Here is a 22090-nt window from a genome sequence, read left to right as displayed (position 1 = left end):
ATGGGTAAAATAGTCGAACCACCACCGGAGAACACCAAACTCACGAGATGCTCAGAATATTCCATCCCAAAAACGACCGGAGAAGCCGGGCACCACGACGGACAGCTGTCCAGATGCGCCACGTCGACACCCGGGGGGCGCACGGGCGGATCCTCTCAAAAACGAGGAACGAGAGTTCCCGGCATGGGCCACCACCATCACGCGCGAGGGGAGGCGACACCCGTGGGCAAGAGCGCGGGGTCAACAATCCCCGGAACGAGAAACTTCTATTAACGCCACTCAAGGAGAAGGGGGAAGGGGGAGGTGGGGTAGTAAGTTACTACTCAACCAACTGATAGTGTAGTTAGCTATGCTGGTGTTGCCACTGGGACAAACAATCCTGTTGCCCCTTCTGGATCCCTCTCTCATCTGCTGCTGTTGCTGCTACTGCACTGCTTCCGTCGCGGCTGTTGTGGTGCGGGATTTCCATACCCTTCCTTGGATTCGGTTTCTTCGTTGCGTGTTCTGATTTCCACTGGCCGGCTCGGATTCTCGGAGCGGATTCGCTCGCTGAGTCTGGGAGTGAGCGGTGCAGTTGACAGTTCCTCGTCCTGGAAATATAGATTCATTGTATTATTATTATTATTATTTAAAAATACAAGATTAAATTGTTATTATATTTGGGGTTTGTGTTTTTTCGGGCGGTCCGAGAGTTGGAGCCAGCATCTAATGGTATTGGTTTCTGAAGTGGTGCCCCGGATGTTTGATGCTGGGGTGTGAGTGGTGAAAAGCAGTTGGATTTTCCATTAAACGCGAAACTGCGTTGGAGTTGGAGCAGTTTTTCTGTTTCGTTACCATTTTTGAGTTTGTCGGTTATTTTGTCGTTGAGGAGAGGATTTTTGGACGTTTTAGGTCATATTATCTGTAGTGGAGGTGTTGTGGATGTAGTGTGGTAGTAGTGGGGGTGAGATGGAGGAGATCGCTGCTTGAGAGAGGCCAGATTGTGAAGGTAGAGTTGCTCAGTGTTTTCCTTTCTCACTTCGGAACACATTGAGTGTTAAGTGGATTAAGTGAGCGAAAATGCCAGCTTCAGCAACATGGGCTCGGCCGGAAGATCTTGTGGAGAGCTTGAGCTCTTTGGACAACACGGCCAGGCTCAAGGCACTGCGGGATGTGAAAAATCAAATAATCGGAAATAAGACCAAAAAACTTTCCTACATAAAGTTGGGGGCCGTACCGCGGGTTGTAGAGATTTTGGCCAGCGACACAGAGATTCCGCTGTTAGTGCAGTCAGCTGCCGCCGTGGGAAGCTTCGCCTGTGGGATTGATGCGGGAGTTAGAGCTGTTCTAGATAGCGGCGTTTTGCCACACTTGCTAAAAATGCTGCAGAATGGGGACACGAAGGTACTGTCATCAGCGTACTCAACCTCTCGTACTTGTGTAACTTTTTACTCGCAACCTAATTATTTCTCACATGGTCCTACTCTTTTTTTTTTTTTTTTTTTTTTTTTTTTTTTTTTTTTTCTCTTTGTAAATGGTGAGGCTCAGCATTATTTTGCAATATGCTGAGGAGTTCCCCTACTGTTAGCGATTTTCGAGAATGCTTCCTGCTGGAATGGTACCAAATGTTCAATGAACTTTGTTAGGGTTTATGTTCTCGTCTATTCAGGATGTGCCTTACTAGGATAGGTTTCGGCGAGTTGCCGAAGCCTTGAAGCTGAGTCAAGGAACTATCAGCTTTTTTATTTTTTATTTTTTATTTTTAACGGATGTGTATTATCCAGGTTGCGGAAACTTGTGCTCGCGCACTGAAGATGATCTTTCACTCACCATTGGCTCCAAAGAGCGACATGTTTCAAGGACATCGCATGGAACTGCTTCTGCAGCTTCTGAATCATGATAATGAGAATGTATCAGAAGTCGCTGCTCGTGTTCTTGCTAGGTGTTGTGAATCTAAGGAGCACCAGCAAGCTCTAGCGGACGCTGGCGGTCTTCAGAGTCTTGTTAGCCTATTGGCAGGGTCTACTAAGATTCGAGAAGCCGCTCTAGATGCCTTGGCAGCGTTAACGAAAAATAATAAGCAAATATCAGAAACGGTGATAAAGATGCACAATGGGGATGCTTTGATTTCGATCATTAGGCTTATCAAAGATAAGTCTCCACTATCCCGACTGCTGGCATGCATGTGCCTGGCAAACATTGGAAAGGCTTGTCCTGGTGGATACGCACAAGAGGGTGAAGTACGAGCTACTATGTTGGGCATTCTGATGAAGTTACTGGAAGAGGCTGGTCAAGCTGGAGAGGATTCTCCAGGTATTTCATCTAGGACAAAATTCGTGGCAATAATTTCATTTTTGACAAATTAACAATGTTTATTCATGAAGTCATATTTGATTGTTTTATCATTTAAAAAAACCGTTATAAGCATAGCTTAGTCAATGTTTCAGTAGAGTTTGGACGGTCTCTTTTTCTGGCTACCCTTAGTAACCGACAATGCAGGTGTTGAGTCACGATTTGGTTCAAGAATAATATGTGTATCATTCTGGTACTCGGTACTTGTTTCAGGTGTATTAGCTGATTTGGTGGCGAACAACGAAGAGTTGCAGAAAGCTGCCGCTGAAAAAAAAGCAATTGAAAAGCTCGCCGAGTTCTTACTTCGAGAGGAAGTTCCTTATAAGCAGCTGGAGGGAGTTCTATGGGGGCTTACAGAACTCTGTGCTAAACTTGAGGAGAGCAGACGGCAGCTTCTGGAGTTGAAGGTTAGGGTTATTAATACGAGATTTTCTGCCTGAAGGATAATATTAGTGTTAAAGTTTAAATTATATATAAGCCCAACACTGGAAAGAGCTTGTTGGATAGCCTCTTTTCGGTATGGAAATTCTACAATTGCTTCACGTGTTGCATACCTCAGACACACCCTGTTCCTGTCTTTATATTATTTCTAAATCACTCGCTTGTTAGATGAATAGATAGTTCGCACGGCAGTCCGAAGTAGTTGGTCGTCTAGGACTAATCGAAGTAGGGCTGGATGGTGTTAGGATTGGAAAAAGTTTAAAATCCTCTCTGGCTTTGGCTGCCTCATTGGTGCTTCGTTCATCGGTTAGTCATCTTTTTAGGTTTTTTTCATAGTGTTAGCTTATCTGTTTCGATTCTGTTCTGGTTACCTCCTTTCAACCGCCGGATCTTATATCCCTACCTATTATCTCCCGTCCCTATTATCTCTCTTGGATACGAGTGTTTGCTTGACTGCAGTAAGAGGTTGTTATTTTGTCCTAAACCAAAGAAAGTGAATTTTCAGTGGATATTTTCAGTTCAATGAAATATCACTGACGAGCTGACCAGCTATTGTGCTAGTTAGTTCTGACTTTGATCAATGATGGTGGCTTGCAGGTTGAAGGTTCTCTTGTTGCGGCATTGCGACATCCTTGTGAAGGGGTTAAGGTGGCCGCTTGTTCTTGTATTGCGAGTCTTTCCCGCTCAGTCAAGGTTCGTTGTGCTTCACCTGTTCCTCCAGACCCTTTATTTCGCAATCAAACCAAGTTGCTCTTTAGCATGGCTGATTCTGGATTCGGCAGGAGTTAACGTGAACAGTTGTTTTGATTGTCGTTTACTTGTATCGAAGTACAGCTTTGTTTTCTTTGTTTTCTTTGTTTTCTTTATTTTTTAAGCACACGTACAACAACTTGCACCATTACTAAAGCAAATCCTCGTAGTTAGTAGACTCTCGATGTCAACCTTTCCTCTACAAGTTTTCAACTCTTGAATTTTGCAGCAGAGACTAAGAATTGATGTGGAAGTTTGCAACAGAACCTGCGCACTAGCTTGGCAAGCGAACAATTTGTACGGCCGCTGTTGCAACTTATGAACGATCCTTGTCCAGGAGTCCAGGTAGAGAGCATTTTTAACAAAGAATGGATGCTCTTTGTGCATCAAGTTTATTACATTTGCTATTGATGTAGCTTATCTTTGTTAGTTATGACAATGTTTGTTCTGGTTTCTGGTCGAGAAGCTTCCATTTGGGAGTAATGCGTAATGATTAATTTTCAATATACTTGCTATGCAGGGTGCAGCCTTGACTGTGGTGGGAAACATAGTCCTTGATTTCACTCCGCAAAAGTTGGTGTTTATGCAAACTGATGGGATTGCCCAGCTCACGAATCTGTCGCAATCTATGGATCATACCTTAAGGCGGAATGCAGTTTTGGCCTTAAAGAATTTACTCTTCATGGCAGACGTCACGGTAAAGCGTCGAGTAATGGCTGAGCTAACAGTTTCCACTTTGTGTGATCTCATTCGAGGTAAATTATGTTCTCTTTCTGTATTGATCATACTTTCTGTTCTGTTCACAAGGGTTGCTAGGGTTGACCAATAAGTACCTATTCAGTAGACTCCTTTCATATCCAAGGAAAGGTTTCAACTGCAGAGGGTACAGCCGTGGTAAATTGAAGATGTTCCCTTGGGTTATATCTAACTGAAATGATTTGGTTCATTCTTTTCAGACCCTGAAGAGGAAGTGCAGGAGCAAGCAGTCTCTCTTGTACGGAATCTTGTTCACGGAGATCCAGATTTTATAGAACAAATCTTCTCTGATGGAAGTATGTTATTTCAGGCTGTAGAGAAGCAGCTCACCAATCATCGTCTAGAGGTATCTGTGCAGGTGTGAACTCTTGTAACCTTTCCCTCTCCTTGTTAGTTCTTGGTGGTTTGTTTTTGATAGTTGTTTGTCCACGTAAGTGAAGTCATGACTGCGAGGTAGATTATTAGTAAATGTTTTACCTGAAGATTTGCCTTTGTTTTGTGACTACGTCGAGATAATACTCTGAGACAGTAAGTTTATGTTGTTGAGATTAGTGTACGAGATAACACTTATGTTGATCCGACCGTTGTATTGCTTAGGCCCTCTATGTAATGAACAACGTAGCATGTGGAAGTGAGGTGCACAAGGAGGCTGTTCTGGCGTCAGTCCTTCGTTCTCGCTCAGGAAACAAAAGTTCCTGGCTAATTTGTTTTCTGCAAGACATGAGCAATCCTCAGCTCAGAGTTGTTGCTGTGGTGTGCATCATCAACCTTTTGGACCCTGCTGGAGGTGATATTAGCTCACGTGTGATGAGGCTACGGGAAGCAGGGGTGGAGGCCCAGCTACGCAAGATGGTAGATGATTCATGTCTGGACGTCAAAGTAAGAATTTTATTCTCTTTTTCTCTAGTAAAAATATAATACTCTCGTTATCTGTAGTATCATTCTCTTTTTAGGATTGTAACTTCGAATGTGTTTCAGTATGTCTGCAATCAAAAGCACATTTTCTCAGGTTGATTTGCGAATAAGAAGACGCAATTATTGTAACCAATGGTCCTTGTAATCATGCAGTATCACGTGAAATCAGCTTTGGAATGCTTCACGCCTGCAACTGTTACCACCTCTTCGGGACGCTGATCTGCAGTTATGAAGGAAGCGCTTATTTTTGCTGACGGAACCTCCAGCATCCCCCTTCGCATGATTTCAGTACGAAATGTAGTGGGTGGTTCGCCTCCTGGGTTTTCGGTGTGTGCAGTCGAGATATGGGTTTTTTCCCCCAAGTAACCCAGGCCCTAAGTTCTTGCTAGTGCTTGTAATGGGAATTTTTAAGGAAGCCCATCTATATATCTGATGCCATGACCAAAAAATTAGTATCTTGATGTACATATTAAGGTAAGTCGGTCTTCTGACGTGTCTTGTTTTGTGAGTTTTTAAGTGTACAGCTTGGTGAATTGTGCTTTCATTATTGAACCGTGTGTAGAGTGAATTAGTTGCGTGTTAATGAATGGTCATGATTCTTCCTTTGCAGCTGCAGAGGGAACTACCCAGCTTCAAAATATGACCATGGTGGTGAAGTCTTGAAGCGGCATCAGATATCGGTTTTTAGTGTCTGAGGTCGGTTTTAGTGACTGAGTGAAGCAGCCGCCTTCCAGATAGTGTTGTATAGTAGCTGTCTGAGCTTGGCTTGTCTGCGGCGTAGGATTTAGAGGCATTGTAGCTTATCGTTGGGTTTGGCTGTATCACTTGGTCCCGTTTAGTTCTATCATTATTGTCGAAGATAAGTCTCTAAGCATGTGCTTTGGGCTTTTGGTATCAATTATTTCAGTGAGAATTAGGATTCTGTATGACCCGATGCATTTCAAAGCCCAATGCATCTATTTGTGTCCAGGTTTGTATTTTACAAAAACCCGTGTTGAATCCGGGATTCATTATTGAATATTTGAACTGTAGGATCCTCCTGATCAGGTGTGTACAAAGCTGGAAATGTATTGTCCTCGTAATTTTAAATTGTTGCCTATATTAATCTCAAATTGACAATCCGATTCATTAATTGACTCTCAACCTCTTCTCCTTTTCAAAAGCCTTTATTGCCTAAAGCATATGTGAACGGATATCATGTTCAATGTCCAAGGTTCTCCTGGAGAATGAGAACTGTTTCTGGACGAGAACGGCGGAAGTTACTGAAGTTGACGGGGAACCGTGAGTGAAGTTCAAAGATAATTTCTTCTCTCATTCATCCTTCAGATGTTGGAGCTCCTCACTCTGGTTCGCGTAATTGGCATCCACAGTAAGATCTGCAAACAGCAACTAGGAAAAGATGTTAGTCGCCAAGTTTTCAACGCAGTATGCATGTGACGAAGTATCACTAAAATTTTCAAAGCCGAAGAACATCTGTAGAAACAATGAGTAAAGTTTCTGTCACCTTCCGACTGCAGCGAGAAATTCGCGCTCGACGCTTCTTGAGCCTGTTGGTCAAGAAGCTGCAAAACGGTTTGACGCTCGTTCTCGTTTCGCAGCAACTCCAAATGCTTCCTCCGCTCTCTGAACTGCGCCACTCTATCCGCCAGCATCTTGTCCACATTCTGCAAATTCTCTACCCCAGTGATGAGAACATTCCGCGCCGAGGCGACAGCTACTTGCCCAAAAAACGGACCCAATAATTCTCGACTCTTAGAATCTCGTCGTCTCAGATTGTCTGGGTTCATTCCCATACGATGCTTCTGTGCAAACCCTGGGGTAAGATCTTGCTCCATTCTGAAATTTTACCGCGTCGTCGCAATTCGAACCTCAGCCAAGAAAACTTCACACACAGTTACTTAATCCATGACATCAACTATTTCGGTTATCACTCATCTGCACATCGTAGCTGCCCGATTCCGCTCCAGAAACCCGCTGGCAAACGAAATCGATCGACACATAGCCAGGCACAACACCACCCACCTCGACGTGTATCACGAATCGACCGAGTTTCAACGTGACTCAACCATTGATCAATCACCAATTCAGACCTTCGTTCGGTCTAAAAACGCTGAAACGTAATCAGAGAGGCTTTTCACCTGAGGCCCCAGCTCGCAAAATGGCGCATTGCGACAACCTGCTCTTGCGAATGGGCTTCGTAATCTTCACGTGGAGAAAATTAGGGCTTTCGATGGCATGCAGAAGAGTTACAGTTTCATGGCGTCTGTTTCGTTGGGGCAGTTGTATGGGGATCGCCGTTATGATACGAAATCCTCTCTATTAGTGTGGCCGACGCTATGATAGTGTGGATTCTACTATGAGCCATTTTAACGTTCATATTGCATGCTTGTTGAGGATTTTTTTTGTCACTCTAGAAATGAAACCAAGCGACTTACTACAGTCTCTTTTAGTAGACTTTGGTGGGATCCATGCCAACTTTATTGTTGATGAAATTGGTTATTTTATTTTATTTTATTTTATTATTTTATTTTATTATTTAATTTAAAAATTTAAAATTTAAATATATTTTAAGTAGAAAATTGTGTACCATATTGATATATGGTTGATAAATTGTATTTTGGATCTATATTGTTGTAGTTTGTTGGGATCCATTTTGGACATTTTGAAATGTTATTGTACTTGATATGGTGGTAATTGTTTTCTTGTCATATTGATTGATAATTTTTAAAATTTATATATATCTCTTTCTATATATATATTTATACATGTAATCATTTAATTTTTTTCTTTCCAAATGGTTATAATATTGAAATGTAAACTATAATATTGAATTTAAATTATAAAATTACATGATTTCACATAAATAATAAAACCTTGCATAATTTATAAAATCTCTATCTATTGTGGTTACTAATTAGATGAGATATCACTATATATATATATATATATATATATATATATATATATGTATTTATTGAAGTGCATAATATCTTACTAGATAATTTAAGAATATTAAACTTTGTAAATACAATTAATTTGAGCTTAAAATATAATCTTGAAAGCAAGTTGGTACATATGAGAGCTAACAACTTTGCAAGAATGTTTTGTGTATCCTAGCAAGTTAAAATATTTAGATATGTGTAAGTTATTAGCTTAGGAAGAATTGCATCTCAAGCCCCTTGCAACTAGAAATAATATACAAGCACTTCTAATACTAACTTGAAAACAAGAATTTTTAGTTGATACAACCATTTTTTTTAATATTTTATCAATAAAACTACAAGAGATAAGGAATTAGAAAATATGAATATTGTCTATTTGATATCCATTGAAAAATCCATTCCATAGAGGCAATTAAGATCTTGCAACAATCTACCATTTAACAAAGTAGTCAATACATTATTGCAGCTTTATTAAACATCTTTATAGAAAACTAATCATGAATTTTTTCTCATTGAAAAAAACTTATGGTACACTATATAAATAGTAATGGTGATGATTCATAAGCTTTTCATATATATCAAAATTTGAAGCAATTACTTTTTATGTATTTGTACAAAATATTAAGACCAAAACAAATACCTTTGTTTATCTCTTATAAGACCAAAGTTGTCAATAAACTAGTTGGAGTTTTAAGTGAATGAATTATTCATAAAACATTAGAATGTATATAGTTGAATAAAATTAACATTGCAATAATTCTACTTATTTATGTTGTAAAAAGCAAAAAAAAATATTTTTATAATGCAAACTAAAGTTTTTGAATATTAGAATCAAGATTATATTCTTTATTTAATATATATAAATTATCAAAAATATAAAAAATTTAAAATCAAATTATAATTTAAAAATAAATTCTATTTTAACTAGTATTATTAATTAAATAAAGAATATTAATTAAGAAAGATACTATTATATATATATATATAAATATATGTAAATATTTTATAATAAAAAAATATTTTTAGCATATATAAAAATATTTTTAAAAAATTTGATAGAACCTATTTACATTATAATTTTCAAGGATAAGAATTCAATAAAAAAAAATAAATAAATGAGACCTTTTGAAAGCAAGATGAAAAAATAGAAATAAGAAAGTATGTATATTAAAAAGAAATTAAAATGGCTATGGCCAAAAGATAAGATAATTAGAGACTCTTGAAATTAAGCTAAAAGCATATATACTATCTAATTAAGAGCTATGTAACAACGTTTCATAGGACCTTTGATACATGTTCAATTTGTAAGACACATGTCTTAACTTGTAAAGCAAGTTTTTTATACATACACTACATGATCAGGTTGAATCTTAAGCTACCAATACATAGAATACATGGCTAATTTGTCGGCCAAATATTCAACCTATTAATCACCTTTCGACACATATAAAGATAAAAGTGCATCTATAAAGCTTCTAAGAATCTTATCTATAAAATATTATTATATTTATCTATTTTTAATTATTTCTACTTATTTATATTATCTATATAACTATTGGCATAAATATGTATATATGTAGACAAGTTCCACAAAGAGCAGTGATCACATGTTGATGAAGTCCAAGATGCAATAAATTATATTTGCCATATATTCTAATTTTTGTTCTCTTTAAAAGTAGTTGATAGATCTTTTTAGCCACCAATAATGTCTCATTCTAGGGTAGGAGGACCACCTTGTTATTTGATTATTGTTAAGGCCTTTATAACTTTTTTTAAACATCACATTTGTAATACCATTAAGAGCCGTTTCTATCTCTAATAAAATCACCAAACATTGAAAGTTCCTTCAAAGATCATGATATCAAACATGTTGTAATTCACCATCTATTTAAAAAACAATATGTCATGCTTGAAGGACTTTGTTTCTATTATGTCATCTTGAAGATTGTGACAATCGTAATTTTTTATCTAATAAGTCAAAAATAATAGTTCTTAAATAGAATTTTTTGGTTGTTGATTTTCTATCTTCTTAATACCACAAATTCACAAAAACTATAAACAAGGATAGAAAGTAGAATGCAATCTTTTTTGAACCATGTTTCTTTTATGGCAAAGATTTTTTTGACTCTATATTTCAAATAAATAATTTGTTAAATTATCTACAATAAAATTATCAATTTTTAAAAAGCCAAAAGCATCAAGTCATAGATAATAACCATAATTATGAAAGAAAAGTATTTGTTAATAAGAAAAATATACTATGTTATTATAAGCAAACTTTGCTAATGATGAAAGAGTTGTCTAATCATTGTATTGGTAGTTGATGGTATATTTCAAATACTACTTTGAAACATGATTTATAAACTTTATTTGTCCATTAATTTGAAGATAGAAAGCCAAAGATAGTTTTATGTCCACCTTTAAAATCTTAAAAAGGATTTTCTAAAACCTTGATACAAATTGAATCCTCCTATTTGATATAATATCTTTGGACAATCTATAATAACAATAGATGTTGTCAAGAAAAAATTTAGCTATTTTTTCATCTTTGATACATATTATACATGGTATAAAATGTGCTATCTTAATGAAATAATCTATTATTATAAATATAGAGTCATAAAAACTTGAGACTAAAAGATCCATGTTAAAATCCATAGAAAAAAAAGACCATAATTATTTATAAATAGATATGGCTTAAAAAAATCCATAAGATTAATGACGAGGAGTTTTTCATTTACAACAAATGACATATAATTATATAAAGTCTTTGACTGTCTTGCACATTTGAGGCCACCAAAAATCTCTAGATATTAGCTCTAAAATCTTATTGTATCTAAAATGTCATAGTACTAAAAAGTTGTAATGACCTTGGCATATAGTGTTATAGTTCTAAATTTTTCTAATATATAACAAATATAAAGTTCATGATCTTTTGTACCTTTAGAATAGATTAAAATATCATCTAGATAATAAAAAACAAAATCATCTAAAAACTCTTAAAAGACATCATTCAATAGATGTTGAAAAGCTATTGATACATTTGTAAGTAAAAAAAGCATGACATTGTATTCAAAAATACCAATATATGTTTCAAAATATAATTTTTCATTCATCTACTTTTTTGATACATACTAAATTGTATGCTCTTTATAGATTTATTTTAGTATAGATCTCACCTTGATTCAATTGATTAAAAAGTTTAAATATCAAGAGTAGAAGATACCTATTTTTGATGGTAATCTTGTTGAGCCGTAAATAATTGACACACATTTGCAATGATCCATCTTTTTTCTTCACAAACAAGATTGGTGTTCCTATTAGAGATTTTAAATGACATATAAATTTTTTGGCTAAATTCTCTTCTATACATTCTTTGAGTTCATTCAACTTATTTTGTAATAAACTATAAATTGGTCATAATGGCAATTGAATCTCCTCTTGAAGATCAATTGAGCAATGATAAGGACAATGTTTAGAAAGAATATTTATATTTCTTTTTCAAAGATATCTTGATATTTTGGATATTGGCTTAGAATGCCACTTAATATCTTTTTACCATTAAAAATAAATGTGGCATAAATAATACAAGTTGATCTTTCTATTATAGCATTTAAGAAAGCTTTTGCTTGTATAAATAAGAAATTAATTGCATTAGACTTTTTAATATGTACTTGGTTGACAAATTCTTAGTTTTACTTTGAAAAAAGTTAAAACTATGATTATTCCAATTTATTTGAGGGTTATACTTTTCTAACCATGATAAACATAAAATAAATAGATTAAAGAGAATTTTAATTATATTAAATATAAAAAAGCTATTATAACAACTAATTTCTATTTTCATAAAAAATATTTTATGAGTAATATCTCTAAAAGATAATAGACGACTATCTATGACTTCTCATGAATAGGTATAATTTTTTTTACTAAGAGTATGATATATCTTTTAACAAACTTTTTATTTAAAAATCAAGTTGAAGCTTTTGAATCAAACAAGGCAAAGGCTTTGTAATGTTTAGGTTCTAAACTAACATCTATTTAAAAGAATGAGAGATTTTTGAGGAAAACATAAGATCTTTACTAGATGTTACACAAGGTTCCAATCACATAATTTCTATTGTAGCTAAAGAAAGTTATTTTTTGACATATTTTTTCTTTTGATAGCCATACTTCTTACTTTGAAATTGTGTTGCTTCTTTAGACAATATTGAGCAATATGCTTAGGTTTTCCAAAATACAAGCACAATCTTTTTTGATGATATCAAGTCTTTTCTTGTTTAATAAGAGATTTAAAATGTACCATATTAATTTGCATGTCTTTTACTTCCAAATGTATATGTTAAGAAGGCAATGGTATTGCTATTGAATTATAAAGATGTTAAGGTTTACTTGTATAATTCTCAAATCAAAATTCAAGAAGTTGATTATCACACTTTACAACAAAGTCAATGGTTGTTAAGAATAAGAACTCAATAAAAGCAAATAAAAAAATGAAATTCTTTCAAAGAAATAGGACAAAGTAGAAATAAAAAAATATGTATATTAAAAAAAAACTTGAATGGCTATTGTCAAAAGACAAAAAAACTAAATACTCTTGAAACTAGATTAAAAGCAAGAAAGAAGTTGAAAAGAGTGAAGCAAACTTCACTCTTGCCTCTATATATACTATCTACCTAAGATCTATATGACAACGTTCTATAAGACCTCCAAAAATGTGTTGACTATACATGATACATATTTTAATTTGTAAGGTATATTTTCTATATGGACGCCATATAGTTAACTTATTCTGTAAGCTACCATTACATGTGGCACATGGTTAGCTGCTTGATCAAGTTTCTAACCTATCAATTAACTACAAACACAAGTAAAGTCAAAAAATCATTTAAGAAGTTTTTAAAAATCTTTTTTAGGAGATATTATGAAATTAATATATTTTTATATACTTCTATATATTTATATTATCTAGATACTAATTATAGTAGATATATATATATATATATATATATATATATATATATATATATATCTATGATATTACCTCCCCTTTTAAGGACAAGTCCCACAAGGAGCAATGATCACATATTGAAGAAGTCTAACATGCAGCAAATTATATTTGCCACATATTCTAAGTTTTGTTTCCTTCAAAGATAGTTAATAGGTCTCCTTAGCCATCAATAATATTCCATTGTAGAGCAAGAAGATCACCATGTTATTTAATCATTGTTGAAACTTTCATAATTTCTTTCAAATAAAAAAATTATAATACCATCATGAGTTATTCCTACATCCAATAAAATCACTAAACATTGAAAGTCTCTTCCCAAGTCATGATACCAAATGCATTGTATCTTGCCATCTATTCAAGAAAGAATATGTTGTCTTTAAAGGCCTTCATTTCTATTACATTGTCTTAAAGGTTGTAATAATCGTAATGTCTTATCCAATAAGTTAGCAAATGATGGTTCCTGAGTTGAATCTATTGGCTATTGATTCTCTATGTCTTTAACATCATAATTATATAGATACTATAAATAAGAATAGAAGGTAGAATATAATTTTTTTAAAATTTTGTTTCTTTTATAGCAAAGGTTTTTTATTCTTCATCTTGGTTTTGATAGATGTTGATAATAAAAAAATTTGACCTTCTCTGCTGTATTTATAATTTTTTTTACTTACTTCTATATACATTTGATAATATTATATTTATACCAATGAATAAGATATTTCAACCTATGTCACTACTCCTTTGAATCTAAGCCTTCTTCTACCTCAAGTTCTTAATTTTTATCCACTTCTATAGGAAATAATGGTATTTATCTTTTTCTTAGGATATTCATTGTCTTATATGGCTCTAAAAGAGACATGTATAATAAAAGATGGATTTTCATAGACTCTAATGGATGTAATCGATAAGCATTTAGATTCACTTATTCACAAATAAGAAATCATCTAAGTCTATGATAATTCAATTTTTCACAAAAATGAATTATTTTAATATTATAACAAAGTAACTATATCTTATCACCAACGTAGAAATGAGATTGTTCCTTATAATAAGCATCTGCATTGCCCTTTTGGGTGCACCTTCATTGTTGTATGTAGCTCAAATAAATGATTTGCCAAATCTTTTGCTATAAGATTATCTACTTTTGAAAGTCAAAAATATCAAGTTATGGATGATAACCATAATTAACAAAGAAAGGCATTTATTCTGTAGAAAAATGTACCATATTATTATAAGCAATATTTTCTAATGGCAAAAGAATTGTCCAATCATCTTCTTGGTAGTTAATGGTACACCTCAAATACTGCTTTAAAACTTGATTTACATCCTTTATTTATCCATCATTTTGAGAATGGAAAGCTAAAAATAGTTTTATATCTACTTTTAGAATCTTGAAAAGTATTCTTTAAAATCTTCATACAAATTGAATTTTCCTATTTGATATAATATCCTTTCGCAATCTATAATAAGAATAGATATTATCAAGGAAAAACTTAGCTATTTCTTCACATATGATAGCTTTTATACATGGTACAAAATGTATAATTTTGGTGAAAAAATCTACTATTACAAACATAGAATCATAAGAATTTGAAATTTGAAGATCGATGATAAAATCCATAGAAATAGAAGACCATGGTTGTTCTGGAATAGGTCATGGTTGAAGAAGTTCATAGGATAGATGAGGAGGAGTTTTTGACCTTGATCAAAGATCTTATGACTAGATAAAGTCTTTCATTGCCTTCTACATTTGTGGCCACCAAAAATCTTTGGATTTAAGTTCTAAAGTTTTAATGTATTTAAAATATCCGATTGTTGGAAAATCATGACATGATTGAAGAACACTTTGTTTGACAAGGATTGAATCAAAATTCAATGTTGATTTTATTGTTTAAAGATGAAAATACTTTGGCTTTAAGAAAATCATTCTTTGTTGATCAAAAGTTATGTCTCTTTCTTTTTGTACAAGATAAGAATGTTGAAAATGGGCGTTTGATAAAATTTATTATTTTTTGAATCAATAAGTGATCTTAAAACCAAATCTTAATATAAACATGCTCCAATGGTGTCACAATATAAAATAAATAATAGGTGAAAAGGATAAAGAAATTATTATATTATAAAAGATCTCACTTCAAATATTGTAGCAAATATCTTAAAAAATAGACAATAGTTTTAAAAAATAAAATGAAGATGTAAATACTATTTTTTATACAATAGGCTTTTATTTACTTTGTAAGGCCATAAATAAGACAAAATAAGATAGAATAGAAAACTAAAAGATATGAGCATATGTAAGAAGAAGTAAAAAGTTGGTTTCAACAAAAATTAATTCAAAAAGGCAAATTTTGATACATGGAGAAGATTGATTATCAACCTAGGTCAAAATCAAATCCTAAGATACAAAACTGGGCACCTATAGCAACTCTAGTATTTATTTGCAAGTCGAAGAGTGGTTTTTGAGAGCAAACTTGATAAGTTTTATATAAGCATTAATTTTGGGTGATTTGAGTGTATAATGACTTTATAAAAGCTTTGTAAAGTCATAGTTGTTTTGGATGATTTTAGAAATTGTGAAATAAAATGGATATTAGATTTTAGAAAATTTTGTGAGTTTGGTAGTAGATCTATGGCTTAAATTTTGAAGACTTATAAGAATAGTTGTTTGAAATATATATTATAAATTTAAGCTTGATCGAACTGTTGAATTGAAGGTTATTGAATTTTAAAAAGATTGAGGTCTCAAAAATTAGATTTTGAGAGGTAATTAGGATTTCTAATATTTTTAGCAATTCTTTAGTTGGATTGGAGTGAAATTTGTGTATAAAGATAATAGAATTAATTTTATATATACATGTAAAATTTTAAAATAATTAAATAATTTTAAAAGAAGATATTTGTATTTGAAGTTCAATATTTAGATTGGAGTAGGAGGCCGGTCAATATCCAAGTGGATTTTAGGGGTTTTAGGGTTTTAGGGTTTTAGGGTTTTTTTTTTTTTTTTTTTCCATTTGATAAGTGCAATAATCTTTAAATTTATTTCACTATTTTTTAATTAAGAGATTGAGAGGTGTATAAATTTTCAAGCAAGATCAATGCTTTAATCAATATATATTAGAGTTCTAATCTACCTTAGGATTTGGTTTAGGATTAAAGATTTGTTTAGAGTTTGGTTTAGGATTTAGAATTTTTTTAAGATTTGGTTTAGGATTTAGAATTTTTTTAGGATTTAATTTAGAATTTATGATTTATCTAAGATTTTAGTTAAGATTTAGAATTTATCTAGGAATTGGTTTCAGATTTGGCTAGAATTTAGTTTAGGATTTAGTATTTGTCTAGGATTTGAATTGAGGTTTAGGATTTGTTTAGAATTTGGTTTAGGATTTAGGATTTTTCTAGGATTTGATTTAAAATTTAGGATTTTTCTAAAATTTGATTTAGGCTTTAAAATTTATCTAGGATTTGGTTTAGGATTTAGAATTTATTTAAAATTTAAGTTTTGGCTTAGGGTTTGATTGAAGTCCATTAGGATTTTAATTTATATTAAATTAAGATTTTATTGAGATTTATTTAAGATATATTGATGATTATTCTAATATTTCTTTAGGATTTCTTTGAAATTCTTTTAAGGTTTATTGTAGATTTCTTTTGAACTCTTTTAAGATTTTTTATTATTTCTTTTGTAATTCTTTTAAGGTTTCTTTTGAATTTTATTAGAGCTTACTTAATATTATTAAGTATTTAATTAGATTTATTTAATATTCTATTAGAATTAAAATTTTGTTGTTTCGATTTTCATTCTACCTTCTATAACTAGGTGCCTAATATATTCTTAAGCTAGAGTTCATGTAATACGACAACAAACTTGGTGACAATTCAAAATACATTTTGATATAAAATATTAAAGATTCTTGTAGTCAAATTAAATAGTGATTAGATTAAAAGCTCCTTATAGATAATAGTACTATTCTTAAAACAAATCCACAATTACAAGAAGTTTTTTGTCATGAATCTTGTAGTTGATTTAGACTATTGAATTTTTTTTTGAATAAAAAGTTATTAGATGAATTTTATCATTTGTTCCCATTTGTGATAATACAATATCTAAAGAAAAGTTTGATGCCTCTATTTTTATTAAAAATAACTTAAAAAAGGTGATGTGATATAAGATTGGTGCAAAAATAAAAGTTGTCTTCAAAGCTTGAAATACTACTTCCGCTTCTTGATTCTATTGAAGTTTGTCTTTATAAGTCAAATGTATAAGTGGAGTTGCAACTTTAGAAAAGTTCTTGATAAAGATCTAGTAGTAGTTGGCAAATCTCAAAAAATATTGGATATCTTTTACTGTTTTTGAGAACTTCCAATCCATAATAATTTGAACTTTTTTAGGATCCATCATAAGTCCATCATTTGAAATGATGTATCCTAAGAAGTCGACCTGAGTAGAATAGAATATACACTTTTCTATCTTAGCATAGAATACTACATTTCTTAATTTTTGTAATACACAACAAACATAAAGTTTATGTTCTTTTGTATATTTAAAATAGATTAAGATGTCATGTAGGTAACAAATAGTAAATTCATCTAAATTTTTTAAAAAAACATCGTTCATTAAATATTGAAAAGTTTTCAATACATTTATAAGTTTAAAAGGCATGACATTGTATTTAAAATATCCATAGCTTGTTTGAAAAACAATCTTTCGTTCATCTCTTTTTTTGATGCATACCAGATTGTATGTTCTTTATAGGTCTATTTTTGTATAGATTGTAGCTTAATTCAATTAATTAAGAAGTCTTGATATCAAAAGTAATAGATATCTATTTTTGATGGTATTTTTATTGAATCTTTAATAATCAATACACATCCACAATGATCTATCTTTTTTCTTCATAAATAAAATTAAAGTTCTTGCTGAAGTTTTGAAATGGCGTATGAAATTCTCTGCCAAATTTTCTTCAATATACTGTTTGAGTTCAACTAATTCATTTTGTGATAAACTATATATTGGTCCAAATGGTGATCAAATTCTTTCTTGAAGGTCAATTGAGTAGTTATAGGGACAATATTTTAATAGAATATTTATATTCTTCTTTTCAAATATAACTTGAAATCTTGATATTGGCTTTAAATGCCACTTGAAGTCTTTCTACCATTAGAAACATGTACAATATAAATGATACAAAGTAATCATTCTTTTGTAGCATGCAAAAAAGCTCTTGCACCTACAAATACATGTTTAATTGCACTAAATTTATGACTTTCTACTTGATCAACTATACTCTTAGTTATACTTTCAGAAAAGTCAAGACTATGAAAGATTTAATCTATGTTTGGATTATATTTTTTTAGTTATGATAAATTTATAATAATTGGATTAGAAAGAGATCTAATAATATTAAATATTACAAAGCTACTATGACTATTATTTGTTACTTTTATGGGAAGAGTTTCATCAGTAATATTTTTTGAAGGTAATGGATGACCATCTATGACTCCTATGTGAATAGCTTTAGTTTTCTTTACTTAAAGTATGCTATGTCATTTATCAAATTCTTCATCTAAGAAATATATTGAGATTTTTGAATCTAATAAGGTAGAGGTTTTGTGATATTTAGGTCTTAAAGCAATATTTATTGTAAAACAAAGAAAGGATTTTGGAAAGAGAATAGGACTTTCATTATTTGATATACAAGATTATAATTACACGGTTCCAATTATAGCTAGAAAAACTTATATTTTGTCATAATATCTTTTTTGATGGATGTATTCTTCATTTTATGGTTGTATTGCTGTCAAGGACAAGAACTCGATGAAAAAGTAATTCACACAAGTGAGTCTTCATTCAAAGAAATATAAAAAAATATAAATAAAAAAGTATGTATATTGAAAGAGAAACTAGAATGGCTATTGCCGAAAGACAAGAAAACTAGAGACCCTTGAAACTAAACTAGAAGCAAGAAAGGAGTTGACAAGAGTGAAGAAGGCTTCATTCTTGTCTCTATATATACTATCTAACTAGAGGCTACGTGGCAACGTTCTATAGGACCTCCAATATGTGTTGACTTTGTAGGACACATGCCTTGACTTACAAGGCAAGTTTTTCTATGTGTGGGCCACATAGTTAACTTGGTCTTCAAGCTAACAACATGTGTGGCACATGGCCAACTTTTTGACCACGTTTCTAATCCAAAAAGTCAATTAAAGACACCTATGAAGTCAAAGCAACATCTATGAAGCTTCTAAGAAGCTTTTATATCAAATACTATAGAATTAACTTATTTTTACCTACTTTTACTTACTTCTACGTATTCATACATGTAATTATTGGCTTACATGCATATGTCCGTGACATTACTCACCCTTCTAGGGACGAGTTCTATGAGGAGCGATCATCATATATTGAGAAAATCTATGATGCGACAAATTGTATTCACCATATACTCTAATCTTTGTTCTCTTCGAACATGATTGATAGGACCTCTCAACCATCGGTAGTGTCCCATACTAAGGCAGAAAGACCACCCAGTTATTTGATCATTGTTGAGGCCTTTATAACTTCCTTCAAATAAAACATTTGGAACACCATTAGGAGTTCTTCCTACCTCTAGTAAAATCACCAAACATCGGAGTCCCTTCCCAAGTCGTGATATCAAACGCGTTGTATCTCGCCATCTATTCGAGGAAAAACATGTCATTTTTGAAGATCTTCATCTCGATTGTGTAGTCTTAAAGATTGTGATAATTGTAATGTCTTGTCTAGTAGATTAGCAAATGAAGGCTCTTGAGTCAAATCTGCTCGTTGTTGGTTCTCCATCTCCTGAGCGTCACAACTACAAAGAAGCTACGAACAAGAATTGAAAGTAGAATGTTATCTTGCTTAGATGTTGTCTCTTTTATAAAGAAGGTTTTCATCTTCATTTTGATAGATGTCGTCGATGAAAAGCCTCCATCACCTTTAGTGCATTTGTAAGATTCTTTACTGGCTCCCATGTGTGTTCACTAATATCATATCCGTGCTAATGGATAAGATATTCCAATTTATTTCAGCACCGCCTTGAATCTAAGACTTCTTCTACTTCAAACTCTTCATTATTGTCCACTTCTATAGGAGGAGGTGGAGCTTGTCGTCTTCTTGGTATGTCCATTATTTTATATGTTTCAAGAAGAGACACATGGAATACTGGATGGATTTTCATTGACTTTGATAGATGTAAACGATATGCAACTGGATTGATTTGTGTAGAAATAGAAAATGGTCCAAGCCTTTGATAATCCAACTTGTCACAAGGACGAGTGGTCTTGATATTATGATGAAGTAGCTATACTTTATCACCCAAATGGAATGGTGGTTGTTCCTTTCGATAGACATCTGCATTGACCTTTTATTGTTCTTGAGCCTCTTTTAACTGCGCCTTCATCGTTGGATGTAGCTCTGATAAATGAATCGCAAAATCTTTCTCAACAAGATTATCAACTTTTGAAAAGTCAAAAGTATCAAGTCGTGGATGATAACCATAATTAGTAAAGAAAGGTATTTGTTTTGTAGAAGAATGTACTGTATTATTGTAAGCAAACTGTGCCAATGGCAAAAGAGTTGTCCAATCATCTTGTTGATAGTTAATGATACATCTTAAATATTACTCCAAAACTTAATTAAAACTCTCCGTTTGTCCATCAGTTTGAGGATGGAATGCCGAAGATAATTTTATATCCACTTTTAGAATCTTGAAAAGAGTCCGCCAAAATCTTGATACAAATTGAGTTCTCCTATCTGATATAATATCCTTAGATAATCCATGATAGCGATAGATATTATCAAGAAAGAGCTTAGCTATTTCTTCACCTGTGATAGATTTTATACATGGTACAAAATGTACCATTTTGGTAAAATGATCTACTATCACGAATATAGAGTCATAAAAACCTGAGATTGGAAGAACTGTGATGAAGTCCATAGAAATAGAAGACTATACTTGTTCTGGAATGGATAATGGCTGAAGAAATCCAAAAGGTCGATGACGAGGAGTTTTTGATCTTGAGCAAACATCACATGATTGTACAAAATCTTTGACTTCTTTCCACATTTGAGGCTACCAAAAATCCCTAGATATCAGCTCCAAAGTCTTATTGTATCCAAAATGTCTTGTTGCTGGGAAGTCATGACGAGCTTGAAAAATACGTAAATGTGCTTCTCTTTGTGGAACATATAGGCATCTTTCAAAATAGAGTAGGTTGTTTTTGAACTCGAATTTAGAGAGATCATAAGATTTAGAAGAATTATTCTTAATATCATGAACAAGAGGGTCTGAAGACATACTTAACTAGACTTGCTTAAAAAAAATTAAATCAATAGTCAATGTTGATTTTATTGCTCAAAGATGAAATTACTCCGGCTTCAATAGAACTATTCTTTATTGCTCAAAAGCTACATCTCCTTCTTTTGGTACAAGATAAGAACATCTAGACAAGGCATCAGACAAACCTTGTTATTTTCTTTGCCAAAAAGTGATGATGAACTCGAATCTTGATAAAGACATGCTCCAACGAGCTTGACGACAATTTAATACGCATGTTGATATGAAATACTTGAAGTTCTTGTGATCCATATACACGGTGACTGGACTAGAAGTGCCTTCTAGATAATGACGCCATTTTTGAAAAGAATCTATAATTGCAAGAAGTTCTTTGTCATGGATCTCATAATTAATTTCTGCTGCTGAGAATTTTCTTGAATGAAAGGCTACTGGATGAAGTTTGTCATCTGTTCCCATTTGTTACAAAATCACACCTAGAGCAAAGTCTGATGCATTTGTTTCCATAAAGAACGCTTTGGAAAAATCAACACGATAGAAGATTGGTGCAGCAACAAATGCTATCTTCAAAGATTCAAAAGCAACTTTTGTTTCTTGATTCCATAGGATTTTGTCTTTATAAGTCA

At 32.5% G+C, this 22090-nt stretch overlaps 2 protein-coding genes across 2 annotated transcripts; one reads left to right on the top strand and one right to left on the bottom strand.

Moving 5' to 3' along the window:
- Positions 1–311: 311 nt before the first annotated feature.
- On the top strand, positions 312–6236 carry LOC112292657 (uncharacterized). The gene is made up of 10 exons (XM_024541368.3): positions 312–1383; positions 1764–2292; positions 2545–2738; positions 3370–3465; positions 3787–3867; positions 4043–4277; positions 4479–4636; positions 4876–5157; positions 5347–5667; positions 5804–6236. Exons 1-9 carry the CDS (start codon positions 1060–1062, stop codon positions 5410–5412), a joined length of 1965 nt encoding a protein of 654 aa, XP_024397136.1. The 5' UTR covers positions 312–1059; the 3' UTR covers positions 5413–5667; positions 5804–6236.
- Positions 6237–6357: 121 nt separating this feature from the next.
- Positions 6358–7176, bottom strand: LOC112292658 (uncharacterized). Its single transcript, XM_024541369.3, has 2 exons — positions 6698–7176; positions 6358–6569 (listed from the first exon to the last, which is right to left on the bottom strand). The coding sequence occupies exons 1-2, from the start codon at positions 7026–7028 to the stop codon at positions 6505–6507; spliced, it is 396 nt and encodes a 131-aa protein (XP_024397137.1). The 5' UTR covers positions 7029–7176; the 3' UTR covers positions 6358–6504.
- Between the last annotated feature and the right edge of the window lie 14914 nt (positions 7177–22090).

This window comes from Physcomitrium patens, chromosome 15, assembly GCF_059467195.1.
Source record: "Physcomitrium patens ecotype Gransden chromosome 15, ASM5946719v1, whole genome shotgun sequence".
Taxonomy (NCBI): Eukaryota; Viridiplantae; Streptophyta; class Bryopsida; order Funariales; family Funariaceae; genus Physcomitrium; species Physcomitrium patens.
Note: the sequence above shows the minus strand (reverse complement) of the source record. Positions and strands in the feature narration are given on the sequence as shown.